At 38.4% G+C, this 20,519-nt stretch overlaps 1 protein-coding gene across 1 annotated transcript in view; it reads right to left on the bottom strand.

Annotated features, from left to right (window-relative positions):
• Positions 1–3,743: 3,743 nt before the first annotated feature.
• The window catches only part of LOC137071058 (myosin heavy chain, fast skeletal muscle-like), a 65,330-nt gene continuing 48,554 nt past the window's right edge, over positions 3,744–20,519 (bottom strand). Inside the window, exons 6-44 of the mRNA XM_067438717.1 lie at positions 15,654–15,872; positions 15,416–15,559; positions 15,175–15,331; positions 15,040–15,067; positions 14,759–14,867; positions 14,515–14,607; positions 14,070–14,133; positions 13,878–13,976; positions 13,681–13,784; positions 13,249–13,387; positions 12,869–12,987; positions 12,628–12,777; positions 12,363–12,533; positions 11,968–12,268; positions 11,724–11,788; positions 11,537–11,624; positions 11,324–11,441; positions 11,116–11,239; positions 10,533–10,669; positions 10,184–10,439; positions 9,849–10,091; positions 9,567–9,743; positions 9,330–9,475; positions 9,143–9,233; positions 8,660–9,049; positions 7,831–7,957; positions 7,465–7,583; positions 7,182–7,378; positions 6,915–7,098; positions 6,646–6,811; positions 6,121–6,245; positions 5,707–6,015; positions 5,383–5,586; positions 5,183–5,308; positions 4,923–5,093; positions 4,726–4,830; positions 4,495–4,590; positions 4,084–4,215; positions 3,744–3,856 (exon numbers count right to left, since the gene is read on the bottom strand). Of these exons, the coding sequence (XP_067294818.1) occupies positions 3,842–3,856; positions 4,084–4,215; positions 4,495–4,590; positions 4,726–4,830; positions 4,923–5,093; positions 5,183–5,308; positions 5,383–5,586; positions 5,707–6,015; positions 6,121–6,245; positions 6,646–6,811; positions 6,915–7,098; positions 7,182–7,378; positions 7,465–7,583; positions 7,831–7,957; positions 8,660–9,049; positions 9,143–9,233; positions 9,330–9,475; positions 9,567–9,743; positions 9,849–10,091; positions 10,184–10,439; positions 10,533–10,669; positions 11,116–11,239; positions 11,324–11,441; positions 11,537–11,624; positions 11,724–11,788; positions 11,968–12,268; positions 12,363–12,533; positions 12,628–12,777; positions 12,869–12,987; positions 13,249–13,387; positions 13,681–13,784; positions 13,878–13,976; positions 14,070–14,133; positions 14,515–14,607; positions 14,759–14,867; positions 15,040–15,067; positions 15,175–15,331; positions 15,416–15,559; positions 15,654–15,860 (5,796 nt within the window). The 5' untranslated portion in view covers positions 15,861–15,872 and the 3' untranslated portion in view covers positions 3,744–3,841. The remainder of the gene's footprint in view (positions 3,857–4,083; positions 4,216–4,494; positions 4,591–4,725; positions 4,831–4,922; positions 5,094–5,182; positions 5,309–5,382; positions 5,587–5,706; positions 6,016–6,120; positions 6,246–6,645; positions 6,812–6,914; positions 7,099–7,181; positions 7,379–7,464; positions 7,584–7,830; positions 7,958–8,659; positions 9,050–9,142; positions 9,234–9,329; positions 9,476–9,566; positions 9,744–9,848; positions 10,092–10,183; positions 10,440–10,532; positions 10,670–11,115; positions 11,240–11,323; positions 11,442–11,536; positions 11,625–11,723; positions 11,789–11,967; positions 12,269–12,362; positions 12,534–12,627; positions 12,778–12,868; positions 12,988–13,248; positions 13,388–13,680; positions 13,785–13,877; positions 13,977–14,069; positions 14,134–14,514; positions 14,608–14,758; positions 14,868–15,039; positions 15,068–15,174; positions 15,332–15,415; positions 15,560–15,653; positions 15,873–20,519) is intronic.

Raw genomic sequence — 20,519 nt, forward strand, 5'->3', positions numbered from 1 at the left:
GGTTTTGGTGTTACTGGACCTTACAGCTGCATTTGACACTGTGGATCATGCCATCCTCATCTCTCATCTTCAAGATGTTGCTGGTCTGCAGGGTGCGGTGCTAAATCGGTTCTCCTCATACCTCACTAACAGAACTTTTTCAGTAATGCTTAATGACTTTTCCTCCTTGGCTGCCCCTATGTCTTCTGGTGTGCCTCAAGGTTCCATTCTCGGTCCTACTCTGTTCTCACTCTATATGCTGCCACTTGGTCAAGTCATCTCCAATCCCAATGTTCAATTTCATTTCTATGCAGACAACCTCCAGATATATCTCCCTGTGATTCTGAGTAATCGTTCTGCATTGGAACCTCTCCATAACCATCAAACAATGGCTTTCCCAGAATTTTCTTCATTTGAATGAAGAAAAGACCGAGTACATCCTGTTCAGCCCGGATTCATCCAGCAGTTCTTTTAGTTTTGGTCCTCACACCTCAGTTTGCTCCCACTGTGCATAACCTGGGTGTTATTTTTGACAAAAATTTGCTGTACGATAAACAGATTGGTGCAGTAGTGAAGGCAAGCTTTTACCAGCTAAGACTGCTCAGTAAGGTCAAATCATTCTTGTCCCGACCTGACCTTGAAAAAGCAATTCATGCCTTCATCAGCTCAAGCATAGACTACTGCAATGCCCTCTACACTAGACTAAATCTATCCCTCCTCAGTCAGCTTCAATTGGTACAAAACGCGGCAGCTCGTCTTCTCTCCAACACCCCCAAACGTTCACACATCACCCCTGTCCTCTGCTAGCTTCACGGGCTCCCAGTGCGGCTTATGGTGGAGTATAAGGTCTTGTTGTTCAAGGCCATCTATGGTCTGGCCCCGGCCTACCTCGCTGGGGTTTACCAGCCGCCAGAACTCTCCGCTCCTCTGAATATACCTCTCTTATTATTCCCAAGTTCAAGTATAAAAAGTTTGGAGGCCAGTCATTTGCCTTCCAGGGACCAAAGCTATGAAATGCACTTCCAGCACACTTACGAAGCATCTCAGTGTTGAGTGTTTTTAAATCGCAGCTGAAAACACATTTATTCATAAAAGCTTTTAACATGTAGCCTCAGACTTGACTGTTGTTTTGTGTACTATTATGTTGTTACTTTCTGTTATCCATTGCTGTTTTTACTGGAAAGTGCCTTTTGCTCCTTTTGGTTGTTGTAAGGCACTATATATATATTTTTTATTATTATTGATTGTTTGATTGATTGATTGATTGAATTATAAACCTGTATATAGTACAAAACGGATTCCAAAAAAGTTGGGACACTGTACAAATTGTGAATAAACACAGAATGCAATGATGTGGAAGTTTCAAATTTCATCAGAATACAACAAAGATAACATATCAAATGTTTAAACTGAAAAAATGTATAATTTTAAGGGAATAATAAGTTGAATTTAATGTTCATGGCCAACACATCTCAACAAATTTGAGACAAGACCATGTTTATCACTGTGTGGCATCCCCTCTTCTTTTTATAACAGTCTGCAAATATCTGGGGACTGAGGAGATAAGTTGCTTGAGTTTAGAAATAGGAATGTTGTCCCATTCTTGTCTAATACAAGATTCTAGTTCCTCAAATGTCTTACGTCTTCTTTGTCGCATCTTCCTCTTTATGATGTGCCAAATGTTTTCTATGGGTGAAAGATCTGGACTGCAGGCTGCAGACGCAGCCATGATGTTGTAATTGTTGCAGTATGTGGTCTGGCATTGTCATGTTAGAAAATTCAAGGTCTTCCCTGAAAGAGACGACGTCTGGATGACAGCATATGTTGTTCTAGAACTTGGATATACCTTGCAGCATTGATTGTACCTTTCCAGATGTGTAAGCTGCCCATACCACACACACTCATGCAACCCCATACCATCAGAGATGCAGGCTTCTGAACTGAGCACTGATACCAACTTGGGTTGTTCTTGTCCTCTTTAGTCTGGATAACATGGCATCCCAGTTTTTCAAAAAGAACTTCCAATTTTGTTTGTCTGGCCACAGAACCGTTTTTCTAGACTGGGTAAACCCAGCCTGATCTGCCAGCGATTTGATTTTGCCCTGCACATCGATCTGGAAACCCATACATTTATTTATACTGCTTCTGTTACACTTTTGCGGGAACCAATCATAGACTGGCTTATCCACATGGCGTGCTATTGGTGGGTTTAACATGATGACAGATAGAGAAGCGATGGATTGATGCCTGTTGATTATGCCTCTTGGATGATTGGTTGAAGGACTATCCAATTGCATAGAGAGTCATTCGAATAATCCTTATTTATCACGCCTCTTGTGCAGTAGAAAATACAGAGCAGACTCCCCAGACCAATGTTCAATTTTAAAATGAGCTTGGTCTGGGGATAGCCAGACAACAGTTTTCCATTTTGCTACAGTCCATTTTATATGAGCCTTGTCCCAGAGAAAACACCTGCACTTCTGGGTCATGTTTAGATATGGCTACTTTTTTGACCTATAGCGTTTTAGCCAGAAACGGCTAATGGCACAGTGGATTGTGTTCACCGACAATGTTTTCTGGAAGTATTCCTAAGCTCATGTTGTGATTTTCATTACAGTAGCATTCCTGTATGTGATACAGTGCCATCTAAGCACCCAAAAATTATAGGCATCCAGTATGGTTTTCCAGCCTTGATCCTTACGCACAGAGATTGTTCCAGATTTTTAGAATTTTTGGATGATATTATACACTGTAGATGATGATAACTTCAAACTCTTTGCAATTTTTCTCTGAGAAACTTCTTTCTGATATTGCTTCACTTTTTTTGCCGCAGCATTGGGGGAATTGGTGATCCTCTGGGAATCCTGACTTCTGAGAGAAAATGCCACTCTGAGGGGCTATTTTTAAACCCAATCATGTTGCCAATTGACCTAAAAAGTTGCAAATTTGTCCTTCAACTGTTCCTTATATGTACATTCAATTTTCCCTGCCTCTTATTGCTACCTGTGCCAACTTTTTTGGAATGTTTAGTGCTCATGGAATGCAAAATTAGCCAATATTGACATTTCATGACATTTCAAAATGTCTCACTTTCAAAATGTGATATATTATTGATATTCTTCTGTGAATAAAATATAAGTTTAAGAGAATTTGTAAATTATTGCATTCCTTTTTTATTCACAATTTGTACAGTGTCCCAACTTTTTTTAAATCTGGTTTTTAGTTCTTAGTTGTCCTCTGGGACCACGTTTAACTGAGCACTTTTACTTGGTAATTTGTAACTTAGTAAATTAGTAATACTCCCTTTCCACCAGAATGAACCGGGTGCTAGTTCAGAGCTAGTGCTAGGGCCAGTTCGTAACTGATTCGACTGACGAGCCTTCTAAGAACCCCTTTTTCTGGCTCGGAGCTGGTGCTTTGGGTGTGGAAACACAAAGAACCGATTTGAAACTAGGCTCTGGCTCCGAACTAGCACCAGCACTGCATTGGTGGAAAAGGGATATAAGAGTTTATTGTTATTTAATAGTAGTTACTGCATTACTCTTTTGTTTGTGTAATTATTCATTAATGACAGAACAGTATTCTAAAGTGTTACCGTGTTAAGTTTTATGAAACCTTTTTGTGGAACCTTTAAAAGTTCACATATGGATTCAAGAAGCCCTTTATAATCAGCATCTTGTGATTTGAATAATGGTTTAATGTATTCATACATCAGATATTTATATTGTAATAGTGTATCTTGCTGAAAATCACACAAAGGCTAATTCTTTGCTGAAATATACAGTTTTATTAAGAAAGGCATTTTACAATAAACATTCATATTATATGACTTCAGTAAATGGTCCTTTCAAGTTTTAAAGATTCATTCTTCTTTGGCCTGTGGAAGAAGGAAGAGGCAAACATTAGCATTATTAACAAAAATGCGCTCCACTTTACATAATGAAGAGAATACAGATGTGCACATGTCATAGGACAGGCAACAAAAGCAAAAAGCAAGTATCATAATTCCACTACTTCTGCTAAAAGGTAGTTCATGTATTTGGATAAACAAATTAAATAATAATTAAAAACAAAAAAACAACAACAACAACTCATAAGTCTAACCTTTCCAGCATCGCGGCTCTTAACTTTGAGCTTGTTGACCTGAGCCTCAGAAATATCAGCACGCTCCTCAGCCTCCTCAAGCTCATTCTGCACCTTCCTCAACTTGGACAGATGAGTGTTTGCTTGTTCCTCCTAAAGGTTTATATATGGTTTATATATATATATATATATATATATATATATATATATATATATATATATATATATATATATATATATATATATATATATATATATGTATATGTATATGTATATGTATATGTGTGTGTGTATGTGTGTATGTGTGTGTGTATGTGTGTATGTGTGTGTGTGTGTGTGTGTGTGTGTGTGTTCGTTCATGTATCATCAAGTTAACATTCCAATATAAAAAAAAAAATACAGTGTCAATATGTTCTATTAAATTTTACATACCGCCTCTTCAGACTGCCTCTTGTAGGCTTTGACCTTCAGCTGCAGTTTGTCCACCAGATCCTGGAGTCTGCTGATGTTCTTCTTGTCCTCGTCAGTCTTAAAAAAATACACATTTATTGGATTAAGTCTTGATCCTTTACCAAAAATAGGCAGTCATTACATACACTATTACATACACTATACATACACTAACTCTTTTGTCTGAACAAACTTAAAAGAATATGGTCATACCTGGTAGGTGAGCTCCTTAACTCTCCTTTCATATTTGCGGACACCCTTAACAGCATCAACTCCACGTCTCTGCTCTGCTTCAACTTCAGCTTCAAGCTCATGGACCTAAAGATGGTTATTTTTAGTCCAGCAAATCATAATATATTAGAATATAAAAAACTTCACTTCGCCCACATCATAACTATAAAGAGGCTTACTCTAGACTCCAACTTCTGGAGTTGTTTCTTTCCTCCCTTCATGGCCAGATTCTCAGCCTCATCCAGACGGTGCTGAAGGTCCTTCACTGTGACCTCCAGATTCTTCTTCATCCTCTCAAGATGAGAACTTGTGTCCTGCTCCTTCTTCAGCTCTTCTGCCATCAATGCAGCCTTTTGCATGAATGCACAAAATTATTAGATCCACATTTTTTTAAGTACACAAGTGTCTTGTGAAACATTTGGCAGCTAATGTTGCTCACATCAGTGATGGCCTTCTTGGCCTTCTCCTCTGCATTTCTAGCTTCCTGTACAGTGTCATCAACTTCACCCTGGACCTGAACAAGGTCGGCCTCAAGCTTCTTCTTGGTGTTTAGGAGACTTGTGTTCTACAAAATGGAAAGCAGTAGTTTAAAAACATTTTAATGATGCTCTTAATTTCAGGGAAACAGAATGCACTTACCTGAGAGTGCAGCAGTCCAACACGCTCACTGACATCCACCAGCTCTTGTTCAGCCACTTTGCGGCCTCTCTCTGTCTGCTCCAGTGCAGCTCTCAGCTCCTCAATCTCAGACTGCATCAGAGTGTTTCTGCGCTCCACCATGGCCACCTGCTCCTTCATGTCTTCCTGTCCTCTCTGAGCATCATCAAGGTGCAGTTGGGCATCCTGAAAATAACAAAAGCTTTACAATAAGCATTTGACATAGTTTCTGTTGGCCTTTATTTAACGTACGTTAGATTATAAAAAATATAAATACATCCCGAAGTCAAAACAGATGTTACATACCTTGAGTTGTCCCTGAACATTCCTGAGCTGTTTCTGGGCCTCAGCAGCCTGGCGATTGGCATGGCTCAGCTGAATCTCCATCTCATTAAGGTCTCCCTCCATCTTCTTCTTGATTCTCAGGGCATCATTCCTGCTCCTAACTTCAGAGTCCAGAGTGCCCTGCATTGATTCAGTGACTCTCTGGCTGTTCCTCTTGATCTGCTCCATCTCCTCATCCTTCTCTGCAAGCTTCCTGTCAATCTCTCCTTTGATCTGGTTTAGCTCAAGCTGGACACGAAGAATCTTGGACTCCTCATGCTCCAGGGTGCCCTATGAAATATAAAAACTGCATTTAAATATTAAAATGAAAATATTCATTAAGACCACAGTATGACGGTTCTAGCAAGAATTCCATATTGATCTCCAGATACTGACTTCAGCCTCCTCCAGGGCGGTCTGAATCTCTGACTTCTCAGTCTCCACTGCCTTCTTGGCCTTTTCCAGCTCATGGATGCTCTTACCAGTCTCACCTAACTGTTCTGTCAGATCTGAAATCTCCTCTATAGAAAGAAAAAAAATACAATATTTATTATAATGAACATTCATTAATCACATGTGCTTACTTTTTAATGCTAACTGAGAATTACTAAGACTTTCATTCATCTTCGGAACACTTTTTTTTAATGAAGTTTGAGAGCTTTCTGTCCCTTCATAGACAGTTTTGGAGTTACAGTTATGGAGTTACTCCTCATAACTGACACTTTGTAGCTTTAAAAAGTTCCATAACTTAAAAAAACATATGAATTGAGGGGGACAGTCAGCTCTCAGAGTTCATCAAAAAGATCTTAATTTGTGTTACGAAGATTAACAAAAGTTTTGCAAATTTGGAATGACATGAGGGTCAGTAAAAATTTAATCATCCCTTTAACTTTTTTTCTAATTTAATGGTTTCATTCTTACGCTGCAGATTCTTGTTCTCTCTCTTGAGGGTCTCCAGCTGATCCAGACTCTCCTCATATGAGTTCTTCATCTTGAACAGTTCAGTGCTGAGTGAACGAGCCTCTTTCTGGGCACCTTCCAGCTCTGCCTGACCTTCCTCGTATTTCTGCTTCCATTCTGCTAGGACCTTTGATGGAGATATTTCAGGATTGTGTTTATTTAAAAAAAATGCACAAAGCTCAATCCAGCAGTACTTTGGAAGTGAATATCATATGACTAAAATCGTTTACCTTGTCAAAGTTTCTCTGCTTCTTGTCAAGGTTAGCAGCCAAACCATTGGCTCTCTCCACATCAATCATGAGGTCCTCCACCTCACCCTGGAGTCTCTGTTTGGTCTTCTCCAGAGATGCGCATTTGGAGTTCACTGCCTCAACTTGTTCCTCTGCCTCTTGCAGACGCTGAGCCAGCTTCTTCCTATTAAGTAATTCAAATTATTCTGAAATCTAATCTATAAAATGGCTGTAAGAATTGGGAATATTATGAAATGATATACATACTTGGACTCTTCGAGCTCCTCGGTGCGCTGGATGGCATCAGTTTCATATTTGGTTCTCCACTGAGCAACCTCACTGTTGGCCTTTGACATTCCCCGCTGCAGCTCAGCCTTTGCCTCCTGCTCTTCCTCAAACTGCTCACGGAGCAGGTCACAGTCATGACGGGCTGATTGCACAGCATGAGCCAGTGCGTTCTTAGCCTAGGAGACAAAGTCACATAATATTAGCTTGTCTCTACAGTAAAGTCATTGACAAGGTTGTGCATGTATTTATTATGCTGTATTACCTTAACCTCCTCTTCAATATGTCTCTTCAGCTCCTCAATTTGCTGAGTAGAAGCTTGTTTGCCTCTGGTAAGCTGAGAAACCAGAGCCTCTTTCTCCTCCAGCTGACGGCCAAACTCACCTATATAATTTCACATTCATTGTGTCAGATTGTGATCAGTTTATTTAAAAAAACATGGATGAAAGATTTTATTAGTCAACATAAAAAAGTAATCGAATAAGACATTATTACAGTGTTATTTGTTATTTTTGATTAATTATTGTTAATAATTATTATTGATTATTATTGATAACTTAATTATTGACATTAATTACTTTTGACATAATATTAGCTTATTCATGATTGGTGATCATTTGTCATTTATTACCATTTTCAGTCTGAAATCTTGCTCTTTGAGTACTGAGATCATTTATCTGGCGAATGTTCTCGTCATTCTTGGACTTAATTTCACTAAGTTGGTCCTCAAGTGTGCGGCACATCTTCTCAAGATTGCCCTGCAGAAACAAAAGTCATTATATATTTGAAAAGCTTCAAGACTTGTCATGATCAGCACATTTACAAAAATTAGTTCGTTATTTTCACTAATAAAATTTCATTAATTCGATATTAAAAAATCTTCCAAAATGATGTATGATTCAGACAAAAAAGGAATGAGCTGCACCTATCAGTCAATTTCAGTAAAGACCTACTGTAATGCATGGATCTAACATAATGTTACACATCAGATGTCCCCCCCCCCCCCCCCCCAGGAGTTAACCAAATGTTCACTTAAGACATAACAGATAATGTTTACGCGTATACTCGCTTAGACAGATATTTTGAAATACTGTAATTCTGTGTTCATGTGTATACTGGAATCATGCGATCATCTGAGAGGCATCTTTGTGCACAGGCTTTGGATCTGTCAGTCAGCCAGGTTGGATTATTTTGTTTACATGTGCATTAGTTTGAAAATCGCATGTCATTGGTTCAAATTCATGTCATCAAGAATTTGTTATGAATATTCACAATGTTGGAATGGTGCAAACATTTACACATAAAGCTAGAAGAGGGCTTAATGCACTTTTTTGAATTAAAAGAAAGTTGACCAAAATTACATTTTTTTAATGTGTTTTGCCTGAAGCTCTATATTTATTTTGCCAGCATAAAATATATTCTTTAGAATAAGAAATATATTCTTTAGAATATTTACCAACCTTTGCTTTGGCAACAGCTTCCATGTTGCTGGAAAGATCATCAATCTCCATTTTGTATTCGCTCTTCTCTTTCTCAAGTTTCTGCTTGACACGCTGCAGGTTGTCGATTTGCTCTCCAAGCTCAGCCACACTGTCTGCCTGCTTCTTGCGGAGGGCAGCAGCAGTAGCTTCATGCTGGAGGGTGGACTCTTCAAGATCACGACGCAGCTTCTGGAATTCAGCTTCTCGCTTCTTATTCATCTCGATCTGAGCAGAAGTGGCTCCTCCAGCCTCCTCAAGCCTCTCACTGATCTCCTCAAGTTCCCTGGAGAGATCAGCTCTTTGCTTCTCAACCTTGGCACGAGCAGCACGCTCAGCCTCAATCTCTTCCTCCAGTTCCTCAATGCGAGCCTATGGTACAAAAAAAGTAGTTAATTAAATTTTCTAGTGTTGTGAATTTGATTATAATGTAATCGCAATGTTGAAAAAAAAAACTCAAAATACCTGAAGCTCCTTGATCTTCTTCTGAAGTTGAGCACCCAGAGATTGTTCATCTTCTATCTTGCTGAGCAACTGACTCGTTTCAAAGTCTTTCCTGTGGGTTTTCAACAATAAGTTGTTGTAAAAAATAATAATTTAAAAAAATAACACACCAATAAACATTTTCTCAAATATTTCCTACTTTAATTACTTTTTTATTTTCTCATCAGATTGCTGCTTGTCATTCTCTAGGTCCATGACAGACTCTTGAGATAATTTCAGGTCTCCTTCAAGCTTTCTCTTGGCTCTCTCAAGATCCATGCGGAGTTTCTTCTCTTGTTCAAGAGAACCCTCAAGCTACAGGACAATGATAAAAAAAAAAAAAATCACAGATCAAAAAAATCATGATTTGATGAATTAATGTCATTTATTTACATCATAAACTCACATCGTCAACTTGCTGTTCAAGCTTTGTCTTGGATTTGGTCAGGGTGTTGACTTTGTCCTCCTCGGCCTGAAGATCATCTAGTGTCTGCTGATGTGCCTCTTGGAGGGCTTTCTTCTCCTTCGTGAGCTTGGCAATGCTCTCATCCTGAGCTGCCATTTCCTCAGTTAAGTTCTTGACCTGTATGATTTTTGTTCCAAATAAGCTTATATTTTACAATTCATATTCTATATCAACATATAAGACAGTGAGTAAGTCCAATCTTAAACCAACTCATTCTCCAACCTTATTCTCAGTGGCATGTTTCTCCTTCTCCACTTTAGCCAAGGTGAGCTCGAGGTCATCAATGTCTTTCTTCAGCTCAGAGCACTCATCCTCCAGTTTCCTCTTCTTGGCTGTCAGCTCAGCATTGATTTCTTCCTCATCCTCCAGTCTCTCAGTTGTCTCTTTGAGTTTAGCTTCAAGCTGAATTTTGCTTTTGATCAGACCCTCACACCTCTCCTCAGCATCAGAGAGACCCTCCGCTTCCTGTCAGTAAAATAGATTGCTATTTCATTGGAAACCACATTGCTCATTTTTAATGGAGCCAAAATCCAGTCAATTCAAGTAAATATACTCACAGATGCTACTTGCAGCTGCAGATCATTTTTCTCTTGCAACAGTGACACCATCTTCTCTTCAAGCTCCTTCTTTTTGGCTTCAGACTTAGCTAAAGCCTCTTTGCATTTTGCAAATTCCTCTTTCATGCCTGACAGCTCCTTCTCAGTCTCAGCACTCTTCAGCAGTGGCTTAATCTTGTAGTAAACCTTCATCCATGGCCAGTGTTTGACATTCATGAATGAGCGGATGTTGTATTGGATGGTGTAAATGGACTCCCTGTGAATAATTCATCATTAAATGGCATAATCATCAATATGTACTGTTTGCACTGTTATCATTGGTGTCATCTTTACTCATGACAATACTCACCTCCTTTCCGTCATTTTCACATACTCCTTCCTCATCACGTATCCACGGCCGAGAGCCTGAGTCATTGTGACCAGAGTTGCAAGTTTCTCATCACGCATCTCCTCAAGAGTACCCAGAAGACCAGCTTTGAAAAACACCTGAATTTATGTAAAACAATACATCAAAATATAATGATTAAACCATTAAAGGCTATAGTATCATGATTAATGAATCTAGGGCTGTGACATATTGAAGAAAAATGTGATCTGCAATATCTTGTTAAACAATGCAATATTCGATATGCGATACGATATTGCAGTTAGTGTGTAAAATCTATTTAAATTATTTTACAATTTATTTATTTTTAAACTGTGAATGAAACCATTTGTGTTTCACATTCTTTCTGGGAAAAGAAAGCATCGTAAAGTACATTTAAAGTTAATCAACTTTAAATGTACACTTTTCACATTATTGAAGCCTATTAAAATCATTCAGATATTGCATGCCATTGTGATATGCATATTGCGATGTGTACATTTGCGATATTTTGATAAATTGCACAGCCCTAAGTGAATCTTTGTAAGTTGTAAAGCTGAAAATGAACCTTTGTGTGTCCGAATTTGTACTCATCATGATTAACGTCGATGGATCCCAGGAGTTTCTCACTGGCCTTCTTGTTATCCATAAACTGTCCATCTGGGATAACACCGGCATTCAGCACCTTGTATCTGTGTAAAATTAATCAAAATACTTAATGTCTATTAATTAGGAGCCTCCTACAGGAAATGGTATTTTCATGTGGTCCCATTTACCTCTGCTTAAAGTCACCATATTGGATTCTGCTGGGGAAACCCTTTCTGCAGATTCTGATACCCTCTAGTACACCGTTACACCTCAGCTGGTGGATAACCAGGAAGTTCTCCATGAGACCTATAACAAACAGTTCATACCATGAACTTGATAAATTAACTTCATCATATATACTAAGTGCCAGAATATCTGTTAGCTTTTTAATAATACTTTACCTGGAGTCTTAGACTCATTAGGAATCAGGCAGCGCACAAAGTGAGGGTGAGTGCTCCTCAAGTTGGTCATGAGTTTGCCCAAGTTCTCCTGTGTAGAATAGAAAGGGTTGGCATGATTTGCATTTCTTTTTTTTTTCTTTTTACCTCAAGTAATGCAATATTGCTGTGATGTCATCTCTATACAGACCCTGAACTGGGAGGACACAGTCTGCATGGAACCACCCTTCTTCTTGCCTCCCTTTTTAGTAGTATCTATTGAGATAAGTAGAAAGGAACATGTATAAATGCAAAAAAGAAAGAAAGAAAGAAAGAAAGAAAGAAAGAAAGAAAGAAAGAAAGAAAGAAAGAAAGAAAGAAAGAAAGAAAGAAAGAAAGAAAGAAAGAAAGAAGTTATTCAATTGGTTAAAATTCATTTAAAAAAAAATCTTTACCCTCAACAACAGCTGGGTAGAGAGTAGCCAGCAGCTTGTTAGAAGACTTCTGGTACAGCAGCAAAACAGAATCATTCAGTGGATCCTTGTTCTTGTCCAACCAGCCAGTGATGTTGTAGTCCACAGTTCCAGCGTAGTGAACCAGAGAGAAGTGAGCTTCAGCCTTGCCTTTGGCAGGCTTTGGTTTCTCAAAAGCTTTGCTCTTACCAAGATGCTGATCATACAGCTTGTTCTTGAAGGAAGTGTCTGAAGCCTTGGGGAACATGCACTCCTCTTCAAGGATGGAGAAGATACCCATGGGCTGTTTAGAAAAAAATGTTGTTCATTACCAAAAATATACGATTTTGAGAATAGACAATGGTAATTAATTAAGAAATTCATAAACCATTAAAAACCTTCTCAATGAGCTCTATGCAAGAAGCCAAGTCCATGCCAAAGTCAATGAACTCCCAAACAATGCCCTCCTTCTTGTATTCCTCTTGTTCCAGCACAAACATGGTGTGGTTGAAAAACTGTTGAAGTTTCTCATTGGTGAAGTTGATGCACAGCTGCTCCATGCTGTTGTACTAATGGGAAGAAAAAAAAACAGAAACATTTACCGACTAAATACTAAACATGATTTAATTTGACATAAAAAAGAGATACAATAATCATTTTTACATCAAAGATCTCAAAGCCAGCAATATCCAGCACTCCAATGTAGAAATTTCTTTGTTGTTTTGTGTCCAACATCTGGTTGATACGAATGACCATCCACAAGAACATCCTCTCATAGATAGATTTGGCCAATGCACTAACAGAGTTGTACACCTGAAAGAAGAATAGAGTGGATATTTTATCGTGCTCCTGCAATAATTAGCCAGAATTGTAGGTAAAACACATGCTGGAAATGTTACTATACCTGTGGCACGGTCTGACCTTTGGTCACATACTCATTTCCGACCTTGACTCTGGGGTAGCACAAAGCCTTCAGCATATCAGCAGAGTTCAAACCCAGAAGGTAGGCGATTTTGTCAGCCTCTGATAAATATATTAAAATAAATGTCTTTGCTCTACAGAGCCTTTTGTGCATGTGTTATAAAAAATTAGGCACCAGGTACTTTCACTTAGATTTTTAGATTTATTGTTATGCACAGCACTGCACACTTCTAAATTATATTTACACAGTTTACACACATTTTCTGTGATTTACCCGAAAAGTAAATGCAAACTTTACTATTGTAAAGGCCAGAATAAAACGGAAGTAAACTAAGAAAACTGACTGACAAGAACACATCTCACCCTCTGTGCCATCAGGCTCAGCCTGCTCCTCACGCTGCTTCTGCTTGAACTTCATGTTACCATGATGAAGCACAGCTCCAGTGAACTTGTAGATGGCCATTTTCTCCTCAGTATTAAAACCCAGAATGTCAATAGCTTCCTGTAAATTAAAAAGAAGAACAAGAGCTATGATTTTCCATATTTATATACAGGGGTCCCCAAACTCGGTCCTGGAGGGACTCTGTCCTGCAGAGTTTAGCTCCAACCCCAATCAAACACACCTGAAACAGCTAATCAATGCCTGTATAGGACCTAGTAAGACATTGATTAGCTGGTTCAGGTGTATTTGATTGGGGTTAGAGCTAAACTCTGCAGGACAGCGGCCCTCCAGGACTGAGTCTGGGGACCCCTGTTTATATAGAATATGTCAATATTCAAACAGCAATGACTCACATCAGTAGCATCCAGCTCTACTTTATCATCAATGCTGGCCACTGTGATCTGACCCTGACTGCACATGGGGAAGTCATAGGGGTTGGTGGTGATGAGCGTCATTTCTGTAAAATACATTGATTTTTTTTTTTAAAGAGTATCTTACAATAGTATCTTGCATTTAAACACTGGATGAAATATGTGCAGTGTGCACCTACCAATCAGCTCAGGCTTATGGTTGGTCATCATCTGGTAGAAGATGTGGTAGCCTCTCTCATCTGGAAGCTGGAATGACACTCTAGACTTCTCCAGCAGATCTGTTGAGAGAATGTACTTGAGTCACAATCATCTGAAGATTGACAGACAAAGACAAATGTGCAGGATGGATCAATAAAATCATGTCCACCTACATGTCTCAATGTCAGCGCTAGCCAGTTTTCCAGAAGGACCGAAGTGAATTCTGATGAATTTACCCTGTTTAAAACAAAATGGCATCATGCATGAATAATAATAATAATCATTAAATAAAAATAACACTGTTTAGAAAAATATAACACAACTGACTACCTTATAGTGAATAAGAAGGAGCGAGCCCATCTAATCTTCTAAACAACAGCCAATGGCCAGTATGCATTCTACAGTCTCAGCTGTTCCACCATCCCACCACCTCCCTAAACTCCCACTTTATCTTAGGTACCTTGCCCTACATAATCAAATCTTTTATTTAGTCACTGTGCTGGTATATGAGAGCTCCAGTGTAAGCTGCTTCATCAAGGCAAAAATAAGTTTAACCTAATATGCTAATATTATATGGGCAAAAACTTGCTTACTGTAAATAAAGAGTGGTGAACTTACGAAACGAGACGAGTTGTCATTTCTCACAGTCTTGGCATTACCATAAGACTCAAGCAGAGGGTTGGCAGCAATGATCTGGTCCTCAAGAGAGCCCTGTGTTGTTTGAAGGTTGTTTTTATTTTATTATTATTTTATTTCATGTCTAAAGATTGTTTGCAGGCATTCCACAAATTCACACATCATATAGTTTTTGAGTGTAACATCTTTCAAAATAATATATATGACATAGTTTTATATCTCATACCTTTATTTTGCTGTCCTCTTTCTTCTTCTCACCACCTGACACTGCAACTGTGGCAAAGTACTGGATGACACGTTTGGTGTTCACAGTTTTTCCAGCACCAGATTCCCCACTGGTTTATGAGAGATTTGAAAGAGATTAAAAAAAAAACATAAGATAAAAAGACACGTAGACTTTTCAAAGTATATTAAAATTATATTTTGTAGATATATACAAATACATATGCCATCTACATTATACTTTAAAATGTAGTTATATTTATAAGATTAAAAGAAAATACTTACGTAATAAGGACAGACTGGTTTTCTCTATCTGTTGATTGTAATTTGCAAAATATCCAATAAATAATTCTTATATTAACAGCATCATCCAATTCACCTTAATAAATTCTACAGAATGACAATTCCATAATGTCTCACCAGTCTGCATGAACTGATAGGCGTTGTCAGAGACAGAGAAGATGTGGGGTGGGGCCTCCATACGCTTTTTGCCTCTGTAGGCAGACACAACTTCAGCATCATACACTGGGAGCCACTTGTAGGGGTTCACAGTTGCACAGAAGAGTCCAGAGTAGGTCTGAAATGAACAGAGAAGTGGTCAGATTGCAACAGCACAGACAAACTGTGCTTAAATGCTTTTTTATGTTGTTTCAGAACTTACGTAGATCATCCATGCAGCATAACGCTCTTTGAGGTTATACAGCACAGAGGCTTCATTGAGATGGGTCATCATGGCCATGTCCTCAATCTTGTCATACTTTGGAGGATTCATTGGGTGGACATCTTCTTCCTTAGCAACTCTTTCCTATTAATGTGATAAATTAGATATTAGATATAAAAAAAAACAATGTAACAACTCATTTAATGAGCATCAACATTAAATATAAATTAAAACTCACCTCCTTAGTATCAAGCAAAACAACTGTGACTTTGCCACCATCTTTGCTCTTGATTGTTGCCTTGAGGTACAACTCTTTGACATCAGCCACATAGCAGGCAGTCTTGGCATCAAATGGTTTGGTTTGAGCCTCGATCCTCTCCTTCTCAGGCTTACGAAGGTAAATGGCAGCCTTGCCATAAGCGGCCATCTCCGCGTCCGTACTCATGGTGGCGGCTTACTAAAAAGAGAAACAATAAACTTAAGCATTATAGATTTCATAAATATTCCAAGTAATAAAGGCAAAAAAAATAAATAATAAGAATTATTTTATATCTATGAATTGTGTTAGGAAAGAGGCATAAAAAATGTAATTTAATTTAATTTAAGAGATATAACCACTTATATTTATATGCACATAAATAGTTGACATACATGTACCAAGACAGAAAATTAGATCATAGGGAGCAATCCTCTCAACTGAACTCATAACAGTTTTCAAGTTATATTTTATTAGCAAGAGTTCAAGTATGGATAGTTTGTGGTGCCAGAGGGTTTGAGTTAGAGACTCCACATTTGATGTGTTTCTTGTTCACACTGTCCTGCTTGTGCCAAATTTGTATAACGTTCCCACAAGGGGTTCTATGGGCTCTCATAGACTCAAAAGTGGAAGGAGAAAAACTGAATACAATACAACACACAATAAAAACAAATATAGTATGCCTGGCCCTTAAATAAAGTGTCAATGGGACCCCTTCCTTAAATTCATCTTATAATTAAACACACTTATCTGTGAATAAATTATCTAAGTTTTTGAAAGAAACATCCTTCCCCAGTTATACAGAGTCTAACAACTGATTTCTTAATCCACAATCTTAATCCACACACTGAATCAAAAACTCACTTGCCTTTTGTCCTGTGAGACCAGATGAAATTTTCACTACCCTTGATATAAAATAAAATTCATTAAAATGTATAAATACATAAAAACACAGTTACTTTAAGTGCAGATGTATACGTGATGATGATAAAATGCCCTTCAGTCACAGTCAGCACAGGCTCTTACCACTGGATGGAACGTCTGAGGTCTTATCTGCATCCCTTCTGGTCTACCCTCTTGGCTTTTATAGAGGTTGATCATGCACACTAAGCAGAATCTATACATGGGTAACCTCATATTTTCTGATATATGATAAGCTTTCTTGGCCCATTTTATAAGAAGTTTATGGACAGACTCACAGACATCCTTCCTGATGAAATCAGTCATGAGTCCAACCTTTATTGCTTAAAAATACATAGGAAACAGCTTCAATCTTAAAGTTCATGTGTATTATAATTATTTATTTTTAGTCTATTAATATCTTACTTTGACATACGACACACACTCAAGTAAATAAATCCTTATTTGGGAAGAGGGTGCAGCCACCCCTCCCCCCTCCCTTCCTTCCTTTTTTTCTTTCTTTTTTTTTAAATCAGAAAACATTTCACCTTTTCACCCATGGATGTTCTTGTAACAGGCTAGTGTGGCAGCAATGGGGCTAAACAATACATTATGTTACAAATCTAAACTTATATATAGGCCTAGTTCAAGAATATATAAGAATATAAAAAACACTGGAAAATATGTCTAATACAGTGACTGTATTTCAGACTGTCCTGACTTGGGTTCCTATATTGATTCTAACTGATCAGACTGGACTAATTTTCCTAAAATGATGATAAAAACTTGGAAAAATCCAACTTACATTGATGTAATTATCAAAGGAGCCAAGATTGTTTAAACTCCAACTGACAAATCAAATTTAAACACCTAGAAACCAAATAGACTCAATCATATATCAATACTGGAACACACTACACAACTTTTAAAATCTGAACAGATTTTAAAACACTAGGCATCGTACGTGTAACGACTTTGTAATAGTTACAAAGAAAAGATCATACACTAAATGACTGAGAATCACACACAAGTTAACTAGACATTGATTCAAATTGTTTTGATCACAACAAACATGTTCCTTGTTGCTAGGAGATGCATGACAAATTAAAACGTTGTCCTCTAAAATGGGCTCATAATATCAATCATGTTTGATATCCTCTGACTAGATGTAATCAAACTTTAGTCGCTGTTTCACCATCAGGCCGAACTGTTCAAAGAAGAGTAATGGGTCCTGCACACTGTGCGATTTTTCAAAATCCTTTGCGAATGTCCCTTGTCAGACTGTACGAACATGATCGCCATGTCACACTGTAAGATCTCAGTTGACATTAATGTCAGACTGCACGATAGTTAAGGCGCGCTAAAAACGGAGTTTTATATCATCAATGAATGACGCGTTCAGTGCCAGTGAGCTGCATTACACGCGGGACTGAAATGCTGGCTACAAAGAAATCTCTAGTACTCGTTTTGGTCATAGTTTGTCTTGAAAAACGGAGATATTTGACTGTCGTCGTAGGAGAAGTCACACTGCAGGATTGTGTGCCAAATCTTCTGACACTGCCAGAATTTCGTCTGAGGTAAAATTTGATCGCAGCGCTCATTAATCGGCTGCCGGTGAACATGTCAAACTAACGACCAAAGACGTCAGATTTTAGCCTAGGATCTGAGGAATCTTTTAGGATTTGCTAAATTTGTCCCAGACAGCCAAATCGTGGCCAAAATCGCACAGTGTGCACCCGGCTTAAGGAAGGGTCCCAGTTGTATTTCCATTTGAGGCTGGTACGGCACGGCACAATTACAAACCTTTCTCGACCCGGAATTCTAAGCATGGTCAACTAACCGTTCTGCACAAACCAAGAGTACCATAGCAGCCATGTAGAAATGCCCTATCAACCACCCTGAGATCCCTAGCAACTGCATAGCAGCACCCCAGTAACCACCTTGAGTACCCCAAGCAACCACATAGCAACACCCTAGAAACTACCCATAATATCCTATCATCTGTGCAGGAATACCCTTGAACACCCAAGCAACACACTAATAGCACCTTGGCAACCATGTAGCAACACCCTTGAAACCACACTCAACACCCTAGCAACATTATAACAACACCTTTGAAACCAAACTGAACACCCTAGCAACTCCCTAGAAAACATGTAGCAACTCCCTTGAAACAACACTGAACACCCTAGCAACCATTTAGCAACCCCCTTGACACAACACTGAACACCCTAACAACCAAGTTGCAATGCCCTTGAAACCACACTAAACTATATAGTGAGTTTTCTTGGCCCATTTTATAGGAAGTTTATGGACAGACTCATAGGCATCCTACCTGATGGAATCAATCATAACTCAAACCTTTGTTGTCTATAAATATATAGGTCACAGCTTCAATTTCAAAGTTCATGAGTATTATAATTATTTATTTTTAGTCTATTAATATCTTACTTTGACATATGACACACACTCAAGTAAATAAATCCTTTTTTGAGAAGGGGGTACATTCAGCCATCCCTCCCATTTTTTTTTATTTTATCAGAAAGCATTTCACTTTATCAGTCATGGATGTTCCTGTAGCAGGCTAGTGTAGCAGCAATAGGGCTACACATTTAAATATGTTACAAATCTCACAAGATATATAGCTCAAGAATATAGAAAAATACTTGAAATGGACTAATGGTAAATGGACTGCATTTATATAGCGCTTTTATCAAAGCGCTTTACATTTTGCCTCACATTCACCCATTCATACACCGACGGCGATGTAAGCCATGTAAGGCGCCATCCAGCTCGTCGGGAGCAGCTGGGGTTAGGTGTCTTGCTCATGGACACTTCGGAACCGGGGATTGAACCACCAACCTTCTGGTTTGTAGACAACCTACATGAACCAAAAGTGTAATACATTGAAGACACAACAAACGACTGTTTTTCAGTTTTCAGATTGAGAATCAGACACAACTAGACATTCAAATAATTCTGATCACAACAAACATGTGCCTTGTTGCTAGGAGATGCATGACAAATAAAAACTGTGTCCTTCTAATATCAACCATGTTTGATATCCTCTGACTGGATGTAATCAAACTTTAGTTGCTTTTCCACCATCAGGCTGAACGGTTCTAAGAACAGTAGAGAAGGGTTACAGCTGTATTTCCATTTGAGGCTGGTACTGCACAGCACAATTACAAATCTTTCTCAACCTGGAATTTTAAGAATGGTCTACTAACCATTCTGCACAAACCCAGAGTACCCTAGCAGCCATGTAGCAATGGCCTAGAAACTACCCGAATATTCTAGCATCTGTGCAACAGTGACCTTTGCTGAACACCCTAACAACCATGTAGCAATCCCCTTGAAACCACACTGAACACCCTAGCAATCACGTAACACCGTTTGAACCACACTGAACGCCCTAGCAAAACCCTATCAAACGTGGAACAACATCCTTGAAACCACAGTGGGAATTCCCAGATAGCATGGTGACATTGATTCAATGTTGAAATTTCATCAGAATCATCATTTTGGTTGAGGTTGAAATTTCAATGCTAAGTAATATTGGATCAATGTTGAAAATTCAATGCTAAAACCATACTGGACCAATGTTGAAAATTCACTGCTAAATAATATTGGATCAATGTTGATAATTCCATGCTTTTCAGTGTTGAAAAGACAAACATTGAATCAATGCTGATGTTTGGTCAGCTTAATTCTCCACCGGTGAGGCTTACGGTCAATCTATCTGTCCCATTATTCAACATGTTAAGGCAAGTCCAAATCAATTGGGTACATTTGTGTGAATGTGAGCACATTTATTATCCTCAAAGGATACGATGAGTACACCAACGAGTATGTGGATTCACAAAGAATACATAAATGTAAATTTTGTAATTGTAAGCCTTTCTTTAAATTTTTCTGGAAGAGTTAAAATTGTATGCGTGTTTGATT

The sequence above is a fragment of the Pseudorasbora parva genome, chromosome 3 (genome assembly GCF_024679245.1).
Source record: "Pseudorasbora parva isolate DD20220531a chromosome 3, ASM2467924v1, whole genome shotgun sequence".
NCBI lineage: Eukaryota > Metazoa > Chordata > Actinopteri > Cypriniformes > Gobionidae > Pseudorasbora > Pseudorasbora parva.